The 22556-nt window shown below is 42.5% G+C and overlaps 1 protein-coding gene across 10 annotated transcripts in view; it reads right to left on the bottom strand.

Moving 5' to 3' along the window:
• The window catches only part of LOC109895296 (cyclic nucleotide-gated cation channel beta-1), an 87431-nt gene extending 65251 nt beyond the window's left edge, over window positions 1–22180 (bottom strand). For 5 of the 10 annotated variants that reach the window (XM_031830572.1, XM_031830574.1, XM_031830580.1 and 2 more), the window contains exons 1-6: window positions 22079–22180; window positions 11297–11381; window positions 11163–11202; window positions 10987–11035; window positions 3819–3915; window positions 3618–3643 (exon numbers count right to left, since the gene is read on the bottom strand). In XM_031830572.1, coding sequence (XP_031686432.1) covers window positions 3618–3643; window positions 3819–3915; window positions 10987–11035; window positions 11163–11202; window positions 11297–11380 — 296 coding nt within the window. In that variant the 5' untranslated portion in view covers window position 11381; window positions 22079–22180. The remainder of the gene's footprint in view (window positions 1–3617; window positions 3644–3818; window positions 3916–10986; window positions 11036–11162; window positions 11203–11296; window positions 11382–22078) is intronic. The other 5 variants (XM_031830575.1, XM_031830576.1, XM_031830577.1 and 2 more) reach the window with 1 other exon arrangement.
• Window positions 22181–22556: the final 376 nt, after the last annotated feature.

The raw sequence follows: 22556 nt of genomic DNA, 5'->3' as shown, positions 1-22556 counted from the left end.
TTTGCTCTGACATGCACTGTCAACTGTGGTCCTTGTATAGACAGGTGCATGCCTTTCCAAATCATGTCCAATCAATTGAATTTACCACAGGTGGACTCCAATCAAGTTGTAGAAACATATCAAGGATGGTCAATGGAAACAGGATGCACCTGAGCTGAATTTCTAGACTCATAGCAAAGGGTCTGAAAACTTTTTTGCTTAATCATTATGGGGTATTGTGTGTAAATTGATGCATTTTTGTTATTTAATCCATTTTAGAATAAGGCTGTAATGTAACAAAATGTGGAAAAAGGGAAGGGGGTCTGAATACTTTCTGAATGCACTGTACATGCATGCAGGGTAAAGTGGAAGATCATAATACAAGTAAAATAAAGAACAGAATAGCAGCAGCAAACAATGAGTGTAAAAGTGTGTGTGAGTGAGTGTGTATATTAAGTCTAGTGAGTGTGCGTAGGGTTAGTGCAAGATAGTTTGGATACCATTAGTTGACTATTTAGCAGTCTGGCTACTTAGCAGTCTTATGACTTGGGGGTAGAAGCTGTCTTAGAGCCTGTGGGTCCGAGAGCCGATGCTCTGGTAGTATTTGCCGGACTGTAGCAGAGTGAACAGTCTATGAATTTGGTGGCTGGAATCTTTGGCAATTTTCCAGGTTTTCCTCTGACACCGCCTGATATAGAGGTCCTGGATGGCAGGGAGCTTGGCCTCAGTGATGTACTGGGTTGTCCGCACCACCCTTTGTAGCACTTTGTGGTCAAGGGCGGTGCAATTGCCATACCAAGCAGTGATGCAACCAGTGAAGATGCTCTTGATGGTGTCACTGTAGAACTTTTTGGTGTAACCCAATCACGAGGCATGCCTACAGTTGGGAACGCACTGCAAATCTGTCAGTGAACAGCATACATGCAAAACAGCTATTTCGCTATATTTCAAATACAATCGAGGGAAAACAGATTGGAAAGCAAATGACTCCTGCTAAAAAAAACACTAATCTCCCTGTAGGCTACCAAATATGTTATCAACTTCCAAATAGGCCTATTGAGCGAACAATATTGTACAGAGTAAAAGAAGATAGAGGCTTTTGACATGGGCATCAGCCATCACCAGTGAGTGAGCTGCGCATCATTGGGTGAGTCAGTGAAACTGGAAAGGTTATAGGACTATAATTTCCCCTAATATTGTACAATATGTACAGTACCAGTCAAAAGCTTGGACACCTACTCATTTTTAAAATGTATTTGTACTATTTTCTAAATTGCAGAACAATAGTGAAGACATTAAAACTATAAAATAACACATATGGAATCATGTAGTAACCAAAAAAGTGTTAAACAAATTTAGTTATATTTTATATTCTTCAAAGTAGCCACCCTTTGCCTTGATGACAGCTTTGCACACTCTTGGAATTCTCTCAACCAGCTTCACCTGGATTGCTTTTCCAACAGTCTTGAAGGAGTTCTCACATATGCTGAGCACTTTTTGGCTGCTTTTCCTTCACTCTGCGGTCCATCTCAATTGGGTTGAGGTGGGAGGATTGTGGAGGCCAGGTCATCTGATGCAGCACTCCATCACTCTCCTTCTTGGTCAAATAGCCCTTACACAGCCTGGAGGTGTGTTGGGTCCTTGTTCTGTTGAAAACAAATGAAAGTCCCACTAAGCGCAAAACAGATGGGACGGCGTATCGCTGCAGAATGCTGTGGTATTCATGCTGGTTGAGTTTGCCTTGAATTCTAAATAAATCAGTGACAATGTTACCAGCAAAGCATCCCCACACCATCAAACCTCCTCCTTCATGCATCACGTGGGAACCATATGTGCGGAGATCATCCATTCACCTAGTCTACCTCTCACAATACATAACGGTTAGAACCAAAATGACAGATTTCCACCGGTCTAATGTCCATTGCTCGTGTTTCTTGGCCCAAGCAACTCTAATGAACTTATCCTCTGCAGCAGAGGTAACCCTGGGTCTTCCTGTTGTGGTCCTCATGAGAGCCAGTTTCATCATAGCACTAGATGGGTTTTGCGACGGCACTTCAAGAAACGTTCAAAGTTCCAGAAATCTTCCGGATTGACTGACCTTCATATCTTAAAGTAATGATGGACTGTCATTTCTTTTTGCTTATTAGAGCTGTGCTTGCCATAATATGGACTTGGTCTTTTACCAAAAACTGCTATCTTCTGTATACCACCCTCTCCTTGTCACAACTCAACGGATTGGCTCAAACGCATTAAGAAGGAAAGAAATTCCACAAATTAACTTTTAACAAGGCACACCTGTTAATTGAAATGTGCAAAGCTGTCATCAAGGCAAAGGGTGGTGTCACGCCTGCTCTCGCTCTCCCTCTCTGGCACTCGAGGGCGCCAGACAGCCTATCATTATGCACATCTGGCAAAAGTTTAGATCCTCACAGAATGTTGACACCAAAATTGGAAGCATCAGGGAGGCCTTGTTTGTTGTTGGTGATGTTGGGTCCGGTTCCGGGGGTGCCTCAGCTAGCTCGTCGGGCTTCCATGCCATAGCTGGATCAAGAGGTTTTTCTCACCCCGGTGGTCTCGGCAGGCGCCCACCCCACGTCATGCTTCAGCCGGCCATTAGGCTCCCACGCCGCAGCCGGTTCGCCAGGCTCCCACGCCGCAGCCGGTTCGCCAGGCTCCCACGCCGCAGCCGCTTTGCCGTGGGAGCACCAGACTGCCTATCATTATGCACACCTGTCCCCTACATTACGCGCACCTGAACTCCATCATTATTTGATTGTCTCCCCTTTATCTGTCTGTTCCTCACGTTATTCCCGGTGTCTGCATTGATGTCGTTATTTTGTCCCCTGTGCAGACGCTGTTCTGTCCTGTTTCATGTCCATTATTTATTAAATGTTCTCCCTGTACCTTCTTCCTGTCTCTAGCGACGATCCTCACAGGTGGCTACTTTGAAGAATCTCAAATATAAAACATATTTTGATTTGTTTAACACTTTTTTTTCGTTATTTCATAGTTTTGATGTCTTCACTATGATTCTACAATTTAGAAAATAGTAAATATTAAAGAAAAACCCTTGAACGAGTAGGTGTGTCCAAACTTTTGACTGGTACTGTGTATCTCTACACACCTAAGCTATTGGTGGATTCAAGACGAGGTCGTTTTTAAAAATCTCATAATCTCAGTTTGTCAGTGTCAAAGTAGTCATTTGGATCATTTGTGAGGTATAAAAAAAAATCCTGCTAAGTCTTCAATCATCTAAAATTATTTATGAAAGGCAACATTTTTCCCAGACTCTATGCTACAAACTCCCCTCCCCCCATGTGTGCAACTTCTGAAAGTGCCTCTACTCTACTGCTCTATGCCAGTATGCAAAATCGATGAAAATGCATGCAATGCTTGATTACAAAGGTGATTTTCTTTTTCATGCGTTGCTGTACCACCCTCAGGCTCACTATTTGTTCCGACACCTCCCCAATTTACAAATTAAGTGTGTAACATAGTACATAGTAAATGGTCTCACGCTGATTAATACTAACTCTTGAATAGTGATGTCCACACAGGAGAATAAACAGAATAAACAACACTCAGTAGTAAACTGCTTCTGGAAAATGCACAGACACGCACACACGGAAGTGCTGTACCTGTTCTCCTCCTGTGTGGTTGAGGGCTGAAGGATAAGGATAAACAGAGAACAGAGTCAGACATGGCACACCGAGATTGAACTCAAAACGATCTTGAAGTAACGTTAACACAAATCTGTAGTGGATCTCCATTTCTTACCAATTAGAAATCCACCAACGTATTAGTATCTATTTGGTATGATGACATAGCATAGTGCTTACCTCAGTGTTGGCTCTGCCTAGCCGGGGTGTCCCAGCAGGCTGGGGAAGAGAATTAGCAAAGCCATGGGTGATCCAAGTCAACACTCCAGCCTCACCACTACACAGAGATGGAGAGATGGGGGATACAATAGTTACAGGCAATATACACTGAGTTTACTAAACATTAAATTACATAGACTTACCAGGTGAACGCTATGATCCCTTATTGATGTTGCTTATTAAATCCGCTTCAATCAGTGTAAATTAAGGGTAGACAGGATAAAGAAGGCTTGAGACAAGCCTTGAGACAATTGAGACATGGATCATTTATGTGTGCCATTCAGAGTGTGAATTCAGCGAGTCAAAATATTTAAGTGCATTTGAACGGGGTATGGTAGTAGGTGCCACCGGTTTTTGTGTCAAGAACTGCAACGCTGCTGTGTTTTTCACATTCAATAGTTTCCCGTGTGTATCAAGAATGGTCCACCACCCAAAGGACATCCAGCCATATTGACACAACTGTGGGAAGCATTGGAGCCAACATGGGCCAGCATCCCCGTGGAGTGCGTTTGACACCTTTTAGAGTCCATACCCTGACGAGGTGAGGCTATTCTGAGTTGACATTATGTGGTATTTGTGTTTGTGTCTCCCCCCTCCTGAAAATGTTTTTCTAGAAATTCATAACATATTAACTGCCTGAATTAACTGAAATTTCAAAAATGTTCAACTTCAACATCTCCAGCACCATCCCAACATACTGTATGTGAAAAAGGTGCTTTTCTATGTTTTGTAGTAAAAAAATGATAGAGGAAGATAAGTGTTTCCATTGACAACAGTGTGCGTCATGTGATTTTAACCAATTATGAGTAGGCATTGCAAACTAATTGTCTACTAATTGGTTGATGATGTCATTGGAAACACTTATCTTCCTTTATCGTTTTTTTTTACTACAAAACATAGAAATAGAACATTTGAAATTTCCCTTAAACATTTTTGAGCATAGGCCTATTTATTTCCGAAACACGCGAACTCATCACAAATTGTAAGCAAGGTATACTGAACAAAAATATAAACCAACATGTAAAGTGTTGGTCTCATGTTTCATGAGCTGAAATAAAAGAACCCAGAAATGTTCCATATGTACAAAAACCTTATTTCTGTCAAACTGTGTGCACAAATTTGTTTACATCCCTGTTAGTGAGCATTTCTCATTTTCCAATATAATCCATCCACCTGACAGGTATGGTATATCAAGCTGATTAAACTGCATGATCATTACACAGGTGCACCTTGTGCTGGGGATAATAAAAGGCCACAAAAATGTGCAGTTTTGTCACATAACACAATGCCACAAATGAGTCAGGTTTTGAAGGAGTGTGCAATTGGCATGTTGACTGCACAAATGTCCAACAGAGCTGTTGCCAGAGGGCTGAATGTTAATGTATCTACTATAAGCCGCCTCCGTTGTTTTAGAGAACTCAGCAGTACGTCCAACCGGCCTCACAACAGCAGACCACGTGTAACCACACCAGCCCTCCACATCTTGCTTCTTCACCTTCGGGATCGTCAGAGACCAGCCACCCGGACAGCTGATAAAACTGAGGAGTATTTCTGTCTGCTAGAAAGCTCTTTTGTGGGGAACAACCCATTCTGATTGGCTGGGCCTTGGGTGGGCCTTTCAAAGTATCTTTGAAAATGAATTTAAGTAGGACCATCCTGTTACTCTGCTCAAACCATCGTATTGCGCTAACCTCATCATCCCATTGGGGAACCATCGATATGGCTTGCTAAGCCTATCTTCTGTCGTTGAGTGGCGTGTATGTTTCCTTTTGACTCAGATACCAGGGAGAGATTGTCTCCGGTGTTGTATACCTGACAAAGGGTCAGACTGTGTAGGGTGAGTTAATCCATTTCCATAGCTAGGACATAAGGGCCAGCCGATTAAGGACATTTGAGAAGATATATTAGTTTGGCCGAAGCAAAATACTATCTCTGTCTCTCGCGCTTCAGGAGTGTGAGTAGACGCGACGAGTATTACTTTATATTACCACGTGTTCCAGTAACATTGCTAGCAAGAAACACCGATTGGGTTGAACATGAGACGTCATTAGTAAACACCCGTTCCGGAATTGTAGGGTTCAGTTCAGCCCTGAAGTAAGGCCTCCAGCAGAGATTGACATCGGTCCAGTACCGCAGTGCACAGCAGAAGCACAAGCAAGAAATGGTTGAGTTGAAGGGACAGGTGGAGAGAACCAGGAAACGAATGACAAAAGGCGAAAAATAAAAGATACTGCTTTGCCGAGGTAATACAATTGAGAACAGAATATAACAAATAAATAAATATATATATATATATATATATATATATATATATATATATATATATATATATATATTTGACATAAAGAAATACAGAATACGAATTTACCAGATACATGCTTTTACCCCCTATACTTATTGAACCACCTCCCTCTCTTTAACAGAAAAATCAGCATACATAAAAAAATTAAATATGTTTATGATTGGAAATATATAAATATGCACAAAAACACAAAAATATCACAACATACTATCCCTTCCTTCCCACACCCTCCCGTATCCCATTGGCCAAAATTCTTACTCCTGATCCATAGAAGGCAACTGTTCGAAAAAAGGAAATTAAAAGGCTGCCATCTCAAGAAAAGGTTATCAGTACATCCTCTCAGAGTGTATAACATTTTTCTAAGTGTAGAAAAGACATTAGATCTTTCAAACATGATGATGCAGTGGGAGGTTTGAAGGATATCCAGTGAAGCAAGAGCTGCCGGTAGGCTATAAGGGAGGCAAACGCTACAGCGTCTGCTTCACTTTTAGTGAGACTATGCAACAAAGATGGAACTCAAAAATATTGCTATTTGAGGACAAGTCTGCAGGTCAATATCTAGAATTTTAGAGAGAGTATTAAAAAAGGATGACCCAATACTCAGACAGCTTAGAACATTAATAAAATATATGGTCTGCAGGAGTGAATGAACATCTATCACGTGTCATTCGTGTCTGGGAGGAATTTACTACATTTTTCTTTGATGTATTCTGTGCAAGACTTTGATGAATTCTGTGCAAGACTTTGAACTAAATGAAACTTCATTGAGCACATGAGGATGTGGAGTTATCCCTAAGAAGGGCCTCCTCCCACTAGTCATCTGCAAGGTCAAGTCACTACCCCAGTCGGTCTTGATTTTGTTTATCGGAGAGGGTTAAAACAGAATAATGTCATAATCTAGAAATCAGACCATGCCAATTCCACAGGAGGGACAAAATCTCCTCTAGCAATGTCTTGGGAGGTAGTTAAGGAAAGGTAGAAAAATGAGAGAGAACAAAGTTACGGGCTTGAAAATTGCGGAAAAGATTAGAATGAGCCAGATTAGATTTAGCTACGAGATCATTAAAACTGACAAACTTCCAATGTAAAAAATAAATCTTGAAACAAACCAAACCACTCACACCACAAAACAAAAGCCTGGTGGAGTTTGGAGGGTAAAAATAGGTGGTAAAAATGTTGATTAAATTGTCTCCAGATCTTCAAAGTAGAGCGCACAATGGGGTTTACCATGTACTTTGAAGGACACAAGCGCAGTGGGGTACAAGCAAGAGCAGAAAGGGAGGATAATTGGCAGGAGTTCGCCTCTAATGAGCACCAGTTGGTACCTGGAGCATTTCACCAGACCATAATCTTTTGAAATTTGGCTGCCCAATAGTAAAGCAGTACATTTGGAAGTGCCAATCCTCCATCTTGTCTCCATCTTTGAAGTATTTCTCTACATATCCTAGGTGATTTGCCTGCCCAGATAAAATGAGCCCATCCAACTTAGTAAAAAATGATTTTGGCAGAAAGATCTGAAGACATTGAAAAAGGTATAGAAACCTAAGGTAAAATATTAATTTTAATTGGATTGGATCAGCGTTCAAAAGTGAAATGGCTGATATCCACCACATTACGCCGGATCTTTAGGCTAGTAACGTTGTCCGGGAGATCATGCAATAGGTTGATAACAGGAAATCTGATAGGCTAAAGTATAGGCAAAAGGCGTCATTAGTGAGGCAGGCAAACTATCATACATGGGAGGATTAAATTATGGGGAAAAACAGAGCTCCGAATAGAGGTGTGTCACAAAACAAACAATACCTCACAATAATGGGGTGCAAAGAACTGAACTAAATAGTGTGTGATAATGACATACAGGTGTGTGAACAGGTGATTGGGATCTGGAGAGTGAGCTGCGATCAGGGGGTCTATGTGTTTGAGAGTGTGACTTGGAAGCAGACGTTACAGTTATCTAAAAAGTTGTCCATAGCCGTATTATCTGATGGGGGTTTGGATTTGTAGAGGTTAGAATACAATGACACGAAATTTGAATTAATATTAGATTGATAACTTGTACGATTACGGGAGGAGTCATATACCTGAGAGAAAAGATGAGATGCCGACTGGCATTTAAGTTGGTGCCAAAAGGTGGCTGGCCTTGTCACCATATTCGTAGCATATTCGTAGTACGTCCCCTTTGTTCGTTGCAACAGAAACTCTGCTTTATCAGTGGAAAGCAGATTAAATGAGTTTGAAGTTTCAGCCTCTATCTGGGCTCTATCTAAAAAAAAAAGAAAGTAATCTATGCTTGATGAACACGAGAAAAGTAGGAGGAGTCTTTTGTGACTGGGTGGAAGAAGCGCAATGGATCAACACAATCCATTTGGGTCATGAATTTAGAAAGAGGTCTTGTCATCCCAGAAGGAGTTAGGGTTCTGGGATTAGACTGGTCAAGTCTTGGTTCAATAACACAAGTCCCAGCTGAAGATGAAGCGGGGTGTCAAGATTAGGGAGAGAGGCTCAAAGAGATGTCATAAATCTAGTGTTATCCCTGTTAGGGGGGGGGGGGGTAAACATTCGCAAGTACGACAGGGGTTTGGAAGAGCGTGTCACTAACTATTGTATATTGAATGTACGTATGTAGAATGTAGTCAAATTAGATGCTTAAGGTGTGGTAACTATATTTTGTGTCTCTTTTATTTATGATTTCATTCCTTTTCATTTAATTTCCTTTGACACTTAGGAAGTGATAGAGCCATAAACAAAGTCCCCATACAACCATCATTTAGTGCCACAACACCACTCATTTGGGAAGAAATTAAATTATATAATTTTGTGACTGTGTGCGTTGTTAACATCTGCCTAAGTTACTGCCCAGATCTCCCAGTCTGGACGAACAGAAACGGGTCCGGAACGGCGATCCCAATCCGGACATCAGTTGTCCATCCTTGTGGCGCCCTGTTCCATTTGCAGAAATCCTACCCAGGTCAACCACCAGAGGGAGACTGCAACGACGATTACCAACCGGACATCCACTGCCCATCCTTGTTTTGGACTGCTCCGCTTTCAGAGAGCCTACCAAGGTAAACCACCAGAGGGGGACCGCAACAGAGACCAACAACCAGGACATCACGTGGTCATTATTTTATGTTGGTTTGCAACTTGCAGGATAATCACAAGATTTAAACCACCAGAGGGGGACTGTCATGACGTGGCCCGTTTCTGGGTGTAGATCGTGGTTCCACCCTTCCCCACTCTCTCTCCTAAACCCAGGTTTTGTTATCTCAGGTCATCAATTTCTGGCAGAGACTCTCTCCCTCTGGTCATGTAGAAGGAGAGGGAGAGAGCACAGAGAGAGAACAAAGCACTTCACTTGGCCAAACTCCTATATCCCAAAAATGAGAGAATTAAACAATATCTTTACTTTAGAGAATGTGGGAAGGGTCTGTGGACACGTAAGGGACAGTTATGATGAGTGCGTTTCATTTGATGATCTCATGAAGGACAGGAAACACACATAATGGTATCTCTTAAAGTGTACATTTCCCAGCTGTCAGGTTTACATCTAAATATTGTTGAATGTATGTGATTAAACATGAAACTATTTGTGAAAAGATGTAATGTGATGTTCACCTTTTAAATGAGAGTATGGATTTTCATAAAAAGATTAACTAGTCAGTGGCCACACCCACCTGAGCATAGACATTACGTCGGCGTCATGGACCTCTCTTTTCTACTGAAATGCATAAAACCCACTCCTGATGAAATTCACACCATACCACCCAAACCTCGGTGTAAACTAAGGATGCAAATGTTTGAATTTCTAAGACCAAAACATGCCGGGTGATGCTGGTGTGTGAAGTGGTTTAAACTACAACTCTACCAAAGGACAAGACTATACCACGTGGAGCATTGGTTACATGGCTGGAAATGGTTCAACTCAGACTATCGCTCCCTACAGAATAAGAGCAAATCTTAGACGTATAATTACTAGTCTGCAGCTAGAAATGATGTAAACCTAGGACGAGAATACAGACAACCGCCGAAGCAACTATTCTATGAAAAACATTTCTGAATTGTACTCCGAAGGTTTCATTCTAACCACCTACAACCACGAAAGACTTTGACTTCAATGAAAGTTAACCAGAGACTCTGATGAACCCTACAGGACGATCAAGGATTCCAACAGGGAAGACAACAACAACATACGGGCATTTAAGCCACATAAGCCAATGTGTATATTGCTGATTCATAATTTGTGCTAGGGTTTGTGCAGATAACCAATAATTTGACGGCGTTCAGATGAGACTGATAGAAGGTAAAGAATAATTAATGATTGACTGCTATTGATATAAAAGATCTTCAGATCTTTAAGAGTGGATTTGGGAGAAAGCTGCTCTATATAAACTAATGTTTCCGTGGTGCCCCAGATTCCTAATGAGTTAGTTATTGCCTGATTAATTTATTAAGCAAATAATTAAATGTTAGGTAATCGATTTGAAAATAGCATGTCATCTCATTTAACCATAGTAAAGACACGACAGTGGGCTCAATAGCATTCCGCTATAGGATTTCCTCTGATCCTGGTCTGATCCCTCTGATCCTCTCTGTCCTCCTGGCACACCATATGTGCCCACAGCCAACTAGGCCACTGGGTCATATGGAACTCTCTCTCTCTCACATGTAAATTAGCTTCATTGGCAAGAGAGGGGAAATCAATGTTGCCAAAGCAATACAATACAGAAATAAATAGTGTCAAATCAATGTTGAAAGATCCCCGCCCTTTCTCTGTTGGTGAGCATTGACAAACTATAAGTATTGAATTCCGGCCATAGATACACTCACCCATTCTCCTCGGCGACCTCCTCCTCTTTGGCCTTGGCAGGTTTTAGAGCTGTCAATCATAATTAAAGAACAGTGTGAGACGGCTGTCCGTCTATGCTGCTGATACAGATCAATTTACCGACTTGTTTAGTAGACAAAGGGAATTGTTTATAGATTTGGTTTAAGGCAGTTATTACCTTCTTGTTTCTTCTCTTCTTTGAACGTTACTTGTTTTACCTGTTTTAAACACAAAGCGACAGTTTGAGTAATAGAACATTTAAATGGTGATACAATCTCCCCCTTTTCTTTCTCTCACTTTTGGGGGACTTACTGTTGCAGGTGAGGCATTGGTCTTCTCCTCATCTCCTAGTTTCCCAGGGGGCTGGGGAACCCCCTTCACCACCCAGCTGAACATCCTGCAACATACACAAAGTGACAATTACTGTGCTAAATCCACTACTATGGTAAACTCGGGGAAACAAGGAAACCACTGGTAAACTGGATCTTGAGGTAAACCACCAGGCAAATACACAAATAAGTTGTTATAAAGGGGCAATCTGCAGTAGATACATCCATTTTTGGATGTACAAATTAATAATGTGTTCCTATTAACTCTAACAGAATATACAGTGCATTCAGAATGTTTTCAGACCCCTTCACTTTTTCCACATCTTATGTTACAGCCTTGTAAAAAAAAAATCATTAAATCATTTTTTTCCTCATCAATCTCCACACAATACCCCATAATGACAAAGCAAAAACAGGTTGGTATAAAAAATAAAAAATATGAAATATGACTTTTCAAAAATATTCAGTCCCTCTACTTTGTTGAAACACCTTTGGCAGCCATTACAGCATTGAGTCTTCTTGGATATGATGCTACAAGCTTTTATTAGAGTTTCTCCCATTCTTCTCTGCAGATCCTCTCAAGCTCTGTCAGGTTGGATGGGGAGCTCTACGGACAAGTCCTACAACCTCATGGCTTGGTTTTTGCTCCGACATGCACTGTCAACTATGGGACCTTATATAGACAGGTGTGTGCCTTTTCCAAATCATGTCAAATCAATTGAATTTACCACAGGTGGACTCCAATCAAGTTGTAGAAACATCTCAAGGATGATAAATGGAAACAGGATGCACCTGAGCTCAATTTCGAATCTCATATCAAAGGGTATGAATAGTTATGTAAATAAGGTCAACAAAAAAACATTTCTTAAAACCTGTTTTTACTTTGTCATTATGGGGTATTGTGTGTATAGTGACGAGGAAAAACCTTTATTTAATCCATTTTAGAATAGCACTGTAACGTATCAAAATGTGAAAAAAGTCAAGGGGTCTGAATACTTTCCGACTGCACTGTAGCTTATAAATGCTTCAAGAGCTTAGTTCAACTGTTGTACCCCGTCAGAACCCCAAATATATGCGTGTTTAACTCCAATGTTTGTCAACAAAGTAAATGTAAACAAACCGCTTATGGCCTCAGTGGGGGTATAAAGGTTTTTAATTGTTTCAACAGCTGATTGCCACATTAAAGTCTTTGAGTATATGTGAGTCAATCTGGGCCCGCAGCCAGACACCTAGTGTGTTTTCTGCCTGTTTTTCTACCCTCTCTCTCCTTACCCTACCTCTACTGTTCCTCTCTACCCTGCCATTAGCTAGTTAACCTGCCTGTTCCTGTCCTGCTGGGCTGTTTGTCTCTCCATCTAACCCTCCCTTATCTCTTTGTTGTACGTCTCCTGTAATTCCCTTCCCTCCTTTCTTAGCTTATTAACCTTCCTGTCTAACCTACTGTATGTCCTGGATAGGGTCCTGCCACCTGATCATGGCCGATAGAGGGGTATTTGCAGCCATGTTTGGTAAGAAGCTCTTAACACAGCACTCTAAATAGCTCACCAGACAATCTTGATGTTTACTTTCGGAAAACACCCATCCACCAAAAACCACATAACGTTAAAGTAATTGCCGTAATACAGTAGTTAAAACCAAATACTGCTACAAATCATAGCTTTATTGATGTAATATGGAGATAATTATGTTGTGAGCCTGTGAGTATTGTAGAGTTTGGGAGGAAATTTCCCTACATAATGGTGCCACGTGAGAGTACAATTCCCTACATATGGTGGTGCCCCATGTGAGGAGACAATCCCCTACAGCAGTGTTTCTTAACCTTTTCACGATTAAGTTTCAAATAATTTTTATGGTCCCTCCAAGCCTGAGTTTTTTTAAAAATGTGCTTTATGTCAGAATGTGATTGTTATGCAACAGGACAGTTAACCTGCATTGCCCTCAAACCTGCTAATTATCTATAGGCTGTGTTTCAGTTTGTACATTCCAATTCACTAGATTAGCTAGATGAGCATGACAAACTTCTCTCTTCGATGAGAGCCCAAGCACTCCGCTAGTGTTTCCTCAGGTCAAGTATGCAGATATTTGCGCATCTCTAGTCAGAACAGAACCTGACCAAACTTTTACCCCCTGGCACATTTTCCTGCTGTTGAATTCTCTCCTTAAACTCCACCTTCCCCCTCTGCATCTTCCTGCTTCTGAATATCGGCACCCCCTTCCTGTTCGACCGGACTATGCCACAGGCCCCTGTGCTGTTGGAAAGCTGATGCTGGAAGATTGTGGGATTGCTGTACTAATTGTAAACATACAATATTGTAAACATATTGTATGTTGGTTAACTACCTGCAGATTCATGCAGGGTAGTAACATCACGAGTTGTGATTATGGGACATTGTTTACCTAGCTAGCTAACATTAGCTGGCTGGCTCGCTAGGCTAATGTTATGTGTATGACCTTAGTATTCATATCTCAGTCATTTGCTTAGCTAGCTATAGCCTAATGTTAGCTAGCTAACATTGAACCTGGTTGGTTAGCTACCTGCAGATCCATGCAGGGTAGTAACGTCATGAGTTGTGATTATGGTTCATTGTCTTAACAAAAGACTCCACTATGCAAAGAACCATTTCAGGTGCGTTTGTAAATTCAGTCTGGCGATCTACTCCGATTTCAGAGCACTCGTCTGAGTGTGTCAGAGAGCGCAGAATAACTGATGAATTTACAAACGCTCAACACCAGTTGAATATGGGCGGTGTCAGTAAACCTCAGTAACCTCATCGGCCAGAGCGTCTGGTGTGCGCTCTGAACACGAAACACTCAGAATTTACGAACAGACAATCTGACAGCACAGTTGCAGTCACCAACGCTCTGGATACATAACAGCCTAAATCAGCTCTGCTAGGGCCAGTAATGTTCAGTGAGCTGTTCTCTCTCACTTCAACTTTCATAGCAAAATTACTTTCCCATTGTTTTTCAACTGTTGTGTATTATATACCATTTTGTAGCTCTGAGTCTCTACTTTTATCCAATGTAAAAAACAAAATGTCAAATTTTGCTACATAAGACCGATTTGAGCCCGTCGGTCACAAATATGTGTGTAAAAATTATTTTTGAAGGTTGTGCTGGTTATGATGTGCTAATGCTAAGCTGATTGCCAGCTATGTGTGGAGCCATGTTTGTTGACAACATACAATGCATTCTGGGTGTCATGTAAACATCTGTCAGACCAAAGATGTTATAAGAAAACGATGTGAAGGGATAGTTCACTTGTTTTTCGAGTAAACCTCCGGAAGTGAATGATGGGAAGTGAATAATGATAATGACACACCCCCTTCTACATGCACACTGTAAACAGACCCAACTCATCTTGTAACCGCTTCTTATTTATCATTTATTTCCATCACTGGTGAGCTGACCTGTAATGAATTGTAAATAGTCATTGCTATTAGCTACTTATAATTATGGTTTATGTCAGCCCGAGAGATAGCTAAATATGACCGCTTGTGTTAGCTCACTCTTTCCTCAGCGCTAGGACTAATGTAGCATACATTTTCTGATTATGATGGGAATTGTGTTATGCTGTTGCTACTTCTGTGAATGTCTGAACATTGCGGCCAAAAATAAACTGCTCACATTGAGGACATACCGTCGTTAAGACTGTGTTGGTGCAAGTTGTTTCTGTGAAAAAGCAGTGTAGCCAACTCAAACGCTGACTGTTGCATCAATTGTAACTAGACATGTTAATGAAGTGTTGTCGAGGCGAAAGAAACGCACACCTATTTAAGCGAGGTGCTGACTAGCGGAGTGGAACACTTTAAAAAAATGAACGAGAGCAGCACAGTCTCGGAGCTCAGACGCAAAAATGTTATGTCCAACGTTTCGACAGGCAAGTTGTCTTCATCAGGGTAAAATGACAAACACTGCGGGTGACTCGTTTATATAGTGTCAAAAGTTGCTGTGCGTTTTGTTGCCAACCTGTTTTGCTACCTGACAACTTTACGGTTTTCACTTTTTAATTACCGTTCATATATTTATTTATTTTTTCCTCAACTTTTTCACTCCGGACGCTTTATCTGGACACGATTCGTCAGGACCTCCAACAGCCGAAGCTAAGTAGTAACATTAACATGATGCCTTCTAATTGCAGCCGCTGTGCTGCAAGCCCAGCTTCAGACGCAATCGTTAGGCAAGGGTAATTTCAGTGTAGGAAAGGATGAAACAGCGTCTGTGGCACCAGTAAGTACAGATAGTAGTGTAAATCCCCTGGCACAGTCCCCGCAGCCGGACAACTTTCTCACGGTTTCTGGAAGGAAATGCTGTAGGAACGCTCAACCGGTGTCGCTCATTCAGCCGACAGAAACTTTCAACCGGTTTTCCCCATTAAGCAGCAGCGGGTCGGAGTCAGAGGCCGATTCTTCTCTGGTCTCTACCCCTCCCGTTACGGGGTCTGAGACGCCGAAGCTTCCCACCATTAGCTCTGACAAATTGAAAACTCTAGTCATTGGCGACTCCATTACCCGCAGTATTAGACTTAAAGCGAATCATCCAGCGATCATGCACTGTTTACCCGGGGGTAGGGCTACCGACGTTAAGGCTAATCTGAAGATGGTGCTGGCTAAAGCTAAAACTGGCGAGTATAGAGATATTGTTATCCACGTCGGCACCAACGATGTTAGGATGAAACAGTCAGAAATCACCAAGCGCAACATAGCTTCTGCGTGCATATCAGCTAGAAAGATGTGTCGGCATCGAGTAATTGTCTCTGGCCCCCTCCCAGTTAGGGGGAGTGATGAGCTCTACAGCAGAGTCTCACAACTCAATCGCTGGTTGAAAACTTTTCTGCCCCTCACAAAAGTTAGAATTTGTAGATAATTGGCCCTCTTTCTGGGACTCACCCACAAACAGGACCAAGCCTGACCTGCTGAGGAGTGACGGACTCCATCCTAGCTGGAGGGGTGCTCTCATCTTATCTACCAACATAGACAGGGCTCTAACTCCTCTAGCTCCACAATGAAATAGGGTGCAGGCCAGGCAGCAGGCTGTTAGCCAGCCTGCCAGCATAGTGGAGTCTGCCATTAGCACAGTCAGTGTAGTCAGCTCAGCTATCACCATTGAGACCGTGTCTGTGCCTCGACCTAGGTTAGGCAAAACTAAACATGGCGGTGTTCGCCTTAGCAATCTCACTAGGATAAAGACCACCTCCATTACTGAAAGAGATCATGATACCTCACATCTCAAAATAGGGCTACTTAATGTTAGATCCCTTACTTCAAAGGCAATTATAGTCAATGAACTAATCACTGATCATAATCTTGATGTGATTGGCCTGACTGAAACATGGCTTAAGCCTGATGAATTTACTGTTTTAAATGAGGCCTCACCTCCTGGCTACACTAGAGACCATATCCCCCGTGCATCCCGCAAAGGCGGAGGTGTTGCTAACATTTACGATAGCAAATTTCAATTTACAAAAAAAAAATGACATTTTCGTCTTTTGAGCTTCTAGTCATGAAATCTATGCAGCCTACTCAATCACTTTTTATAGCTACTGTTTACAGGCCTCCTGGGCCATATACAGCGTTTCTCACTGAGTTCCCTGAATTCCTATCGGACCTTGTAGTCATAGCAGATAATATTCTAATCTTTGGTGACTTTAATATTCACATGGAAAAGTCCACAGACTCACTCCAAAAGGCTTTCGGAGCCATCATCGACTCAGTGGGTTTTGTCCAACATGTCTCTGGACCCACTCACTGTCACAGTCATACGCTGGACCTAGTTTTGTCCCATGGAATAAATGTGGTGGATCTTAATGTTTTTCCTCATAATCCTGGACTATCGGACCACCATTTTATTACGTTTGCAATTGCAACAAATAATCTGCTTAGACCCCAACCAAGGAACATCAAAAGTCGTGCTATAAATTCACAGACAACACAAAGATTCCTTGATGCCCTTCCAGACTCCTTCTGCCTACCCAAGGACGCCAGAGGACAAAAATCAGTTAACCACCTAACTGAGGATCTCAATCTAACCTTGCGCAATACCCTAGATGCAGTTGCACCCCTAAAAACTAAAAAAATGTCTCATAAGAAACTAGCTCCCTGGTACACAGAAAATACCCAAGCTCTGAAGCAAGCTTCCATAAAATTGAAACGGAAATGGCGCCACACCAAACTGGAAGTCTTCCGACTAGCTTGGAAGGACGGTACCGTGCAGTACCATAGAGCCCTTACTGCTGCTCGATCATCCTATTTTTAACTTAATTGAGGAAAATAAGAACAATCCGAAATTCCTTTTTAATACTGTCGCAAAGCTAACTAAAAAGCAGCATTCCCCAAGAGAGGATGACTTTCACTTTAGCAGTGATAAATTCATGAACTTCTTTGAGGAAAAGATTATGATTATTAGAAAGCAAATTACGGACTCCTCTTTAAACCTGCGTATTCCTCCAAACCTCAGTTGTCCTGAGTCTGCACAACTCTGCCAGGACCTAGGATCAAGAGAGACGCTCAAGTGTTTTAGTACTATATCTCTTGACACAATGATGAAAATAATCATGGCCTCTAAACCTTCAAGCTGCATACTGGACCCTATTCCAACTAAACTACTGAAAGAGCTGCTTCCTGTGCTTGGCCCTCCTATGTTGAACATAATAAACGGCTCTCTATCCACTGGATGTGTACCAAACTCACTAAAAGTGGCAGTAATAAAGCCTCTCTTGAAAAAGCCAAACCTTGACCCAGAAAATATAAAAAACTATCGGCCTATATCGAATCTTCCATTCCTCTCAAAAATTTTAGAGAAGGCTGTTGCGCAGCAACTCACTGCCTTCCTGAAGACAAACAATGTATACGAAATGCTTCAGTCTGGTTTTAGACCCCATCATAGCACTGAGACGGCACTTGTGAAGGTGGTAAATTACATTTTAATGGCATCGGACCGAGGCTCTGCATCTGTCCTCGTGCTCCTAGACCTTAGTGCTGCTTTTGATACCATCGATCACCACATTCTTTTGGAGAGATTGGAAACCCAAATTGGTCTACACGGACATGTTCTGGCCTGGTTTAGATCTTATCTGTCGGAAAGATATCAGTTTGTCTCTGTGAATGGTTTGTCCTCTGACAAATCAACTGTAAATTTCGGTGTTCCTCAAGGTTCCGTTTTAGGACCACTATTGTTTTCACTATATATTTTACCTCTTGGGGATGTTATTCGAAAACATAATGTAAACTTTCACTGCTATGCGGATGACACACAGCTGTACATTTCAATGAAACATGGTGAAGCCCCAAAATTGCCCTCGCTAGAAGCATGTGTTTCAGACATAAGGAAGTGGATGGCTGCAAACTTTCTACTATTAAACTCGGACAAAACAGAGATGCTTGTTCTAGGTCCCAAGAAACAAAGAGATCTTCTGTTGAATCTGACAATTAATCTTAATGGTTGTACAGTCGTCTCAAATAAAACTGTGAAGGACCTCGGCGTTACTCTGGACCCTGATCTCTCTTTTGAAGAACATATCAAGACCATTTCGAGGACAGCTTTTTTCCATCTACGTAACATTGCAAAAATCAGAAACTTTCTGTCCAAAAATGATGCAGAAAAATTAATCCTTGCTTTTGTCACTTCTAGGTTAGACTACTGCAATGCTCTATTTTCCGGCTACCCGGATAAAGCACTAAATAAACTTCAGTTAGTGCTAAATACGGCTGCTAGAATCCTGACTAGAACCAAAAAATTTGATCATATTACTCCAGTGCTAGCCTCTCTACACTGGCTTCCTGTCAAAGCAAGGGCTGATTTCAAGGTTTTACTGCTAACCTACAAAGCATTACATGGGCTTGCTCCTACCTATCTCTCTGATTTGATCCTGCCGTACATACCTACATGTACGCTACGGTCACAAGACGCAGGCCTCCTAATTGTCCCTAGAATTTCTAAGCAAACAGCTGGAGGCAGGGCTTTCTCCTATAGAGCTCCATTTTTATGGAACGGTCTGCCTACCCATGTCAGAGACGCAAACTCGGTCTCAACCTTTAAGTCTTTACTGAAGACTTATCTCTTCAGTGGGTCATATGATTGAGTGTAGTCTGGCCCAGGAGTGGGAAGGTGAACGGAAAGGCTCTGGAGCAACGAACCGCCCTTGCTGTCTCTGCCTGGCCAGTTCCCCTCTTTCCACTGGGATTCTCTGCCTCTAACCCTATTACAGGGGCTGAGTCACTGGCTTGCTGGGGCTCTCTCATGCCGTCCCTGGAGGGGGTGCGTCACCTGAGTGGGTTGATTCACTGTTGTGGTCATCCTGTCTGGGTTGGCGCCCCCCCCCTTGGGTTGTGCCGTGGCGGAGATCTTTGTGGGCTATACTCAGCCTTGTCTCAGGATGGTAAGTTGGTGGTTGAAGATATCCCTCTAGTGGTGTGGGGGCTGTGCTTTGGCAAAGTGGGTGGGGTTATATCCTTCCTGTTTGGTCCTGTCCGGGGGTGTCCTCGGATGGGGCCACAGTGGCTCCTGACCCCTCCTGTCTCAGCCTCCAGTATTTATGCTGCAGTAGTTTATGTGTCGGGGGGCTGGGGTCAGTTTGTTATATCTGGAGTACTTCTCCTGTCCTATTCGGTGTCCTGTGTGAATCTAAGTGTGCGTTCTCTAATTCTCTCCTTCTCTCTTTCTTTCTCTCTCTCGGAGGACCTGAGCCCTAGGACCATGCCCCAGGACTACCTGACATGATGACTCCTTGCTGTCCCCAGTCCACCTGGCCATGCTGCTGTTCCAGTTTCAACTGACCTGAGCCCTAGGACCATGCCCCAGGACTACCTGACATGATGACTCCTTGCTGTCCCCAGTCCACCTGGCCATGCTGCTGCTCCAGTTTCAACTTCCACCTGACTGTGCTGCTGCTCCAGTTTCAACTGTTCTGCCTTATTATTATTCGACCATGCTGGTCATTTATGAACATTTGAACATCTTGGCCATGTTCTGTTATAATCTCCACCCGGCACAGCCAGAAGAGGACTGGCCACCCCACATAGCCTGGTTCCTCTCTAGGTTTCTTCCTAGGTATTGGCCTTTCTAGGGAGTTTTTCCTAGCCACCGTGCTTCTACACCTGCATTGCTTGCTGTTTGGGGTTTTAGGCTGGGTTTCTGTACAGCACTTTGAGATATCAGCTGATGTACGAAGGGCTATATAAATAAATTTGATTTGATTTGATTTGAAAAGACACACACAGGTGTCTGTAGTCATGGCCGGGTGTGGCCTGATATCATTGGTTAATTCTCATATATTAAAATAGCATACCAAAAACATAAATGGATAAAGTACGATCATAGGTACAATTTGGCTACATAAGCCTACAAACATTTACAATAGCAAAATCACAATAATCCCAAGAATGTCTTCAGCAAGAGTCTTTAAATTCAAGATCCAGGCAGCCTCTTGTTTTAATAATAAATTGTCAAGGTCATTCCCTCTCTTAGGGAGGTTGACACGTTCAATGCTGATATAACGTAGAGACAAAATCGAGTGGTTTGCTTCCAAAAAGTGGGCCGCAACTGGGTAAGTCGAGTTTTTGCACCTAATGATGGTACGATGCTCCGAGATACGTACTTTTAATTCACGCTTTGTTTTACCCACATCATTTTTACCACAAGGACAAGTTCTAAGATAAATAACTGCCTTAGAGGAGCACGTGATAACACCTTTAATTGGGATCTGTTTCCCTGTTTGGGGGTGTTTGAAGGATCTACATTTATAAGTGCCATTGCATTGAACACAGCCATTACACTTGTAGTTTCCATCCAGTAGGGGCGCAAATAGATGTTGTGCAGGGATACCTTGGGGTGGTAAATCAGAGTTTACCAATTGATCTCTGAGGTTTCTGCCCCGCGAGAATACGACTAAGGGAAGGTCCAAAAACACATTACCGAGACTATCACCGGATCTTAGAGTGTGCCAATGTTTGTGAACGATTCCCTTCATTTGTTCAGAACACTTTGAATATGAAGGGGTCTAATCACACCGGTTTGAGTGTACGCTACAGAGACCATTGTACAATGATGAAACCAGTGTGCTCGTACACGTCAAACGGTTAATCCTGGTCCTAGGTTCCTATGGCGGAGCACATTTTTGCTTTTGCCTTAGCAGTACACATCTGACTCAAATCATCAAACTTGATGAGTTAATCATTTAAATCAGCTGTGCAGTGCTAGGGCAAACACAAACATGTGCACCCCTTTGTGACCAGGACCAGGATTAAGAAACTCTGACCTTCAGTTTTGATGAAAAATGTGTTGCAAATGTTGCCAACCAGTAATACTCATCTCTTATATCAACTCTTCTTCCATTACAAAAGACACACAATTCCGTTCCAAAGCTACGTCGATGTCTCTCCCTAAAACAAAAACAGAGCTACCACAGAGACATGACGGCCACGAACCACTGAGGGGACACCCACCAAGTGCTATGAGATACTATTTGGAAGACGTGTAGACATATAGCAAACATGTAACAAAAGCTGGTCTAGTTTATAGTCAGTCTCGTTTTATCGGTAGTCTCTTGTTAGCGGTATGGTATGCCACTGATAAAGTCTACACCAGCGGTCACCAAGCCTTGGCCTCAATACCTTGATTAGCTGAATCAGGTGTACTAGCGCTGCCTTGGAACATAACTCTGCTTACCCAGGGTTTACGCCCACTGGTCTACCTGTAGTTTGGAATCTAACAGTAGTTTGAGGATGCATAGGGGGACTTCTATAAGGGTGAGGGTGCTGGGACTTACCTGAGGGTCTTAACAGTGGCCCGTCATCCCAGAAGCGGCGAGAGTGTGTAGGCTGCGGAGCGCTGGGCGATGTGGGAGGATTAAAGCAAGCTAGGCTGTGCCAACGGGATTAGCCGCCTGAAGGACAGCACTCGCTGCTCCGCTGAAAAGGTGGGGCAGGGATTAGCCTGCAGAACCCACAGAAACCTGGAGAACATTTCAGAAGGAGCAGAGAAGACCCAAAGCGTCAAAACAAGGAGAGGGTCTGCATGAAGAACTAGAGATCAAGGTTTGGCGAGACAACCTTTCTCCTGACAAATAATATTTGTTAGCTTGAGAAACTTAGAAAACCAAGATCCCTGATTCTGGATCCCATAACCAATCCAACAGAACCAGTGAAGCTGGAGAAGCACACTTAGGCTTTATAATTATTGTTTGTCTGTATTCGGATATGCTATTTGGGGGAAGAAAACTACTAAATCATTATACACTTTTGCAG

The sequence above is a fragment of the Oncorhynchus kisutch genome, linkage group LG8 (genome assembly GCF_002021735.2).
Source record: "Oncorhynchus kisutch isolate 150728-3 linkage group LG8, Okis_V2, whole genome shotgun sequence".
Classification (NCBI taxonomy): domain Eukaryota; kingdom Metazoa; phylum Chordata; class Actinopteri; order Salmoniformes; family Salmonidae; genus Oncorhynchus; species Oncorhynchus kisutch.
This window is presented reverse-complemented; position numbering and strand designations above follow the sequence as displayed.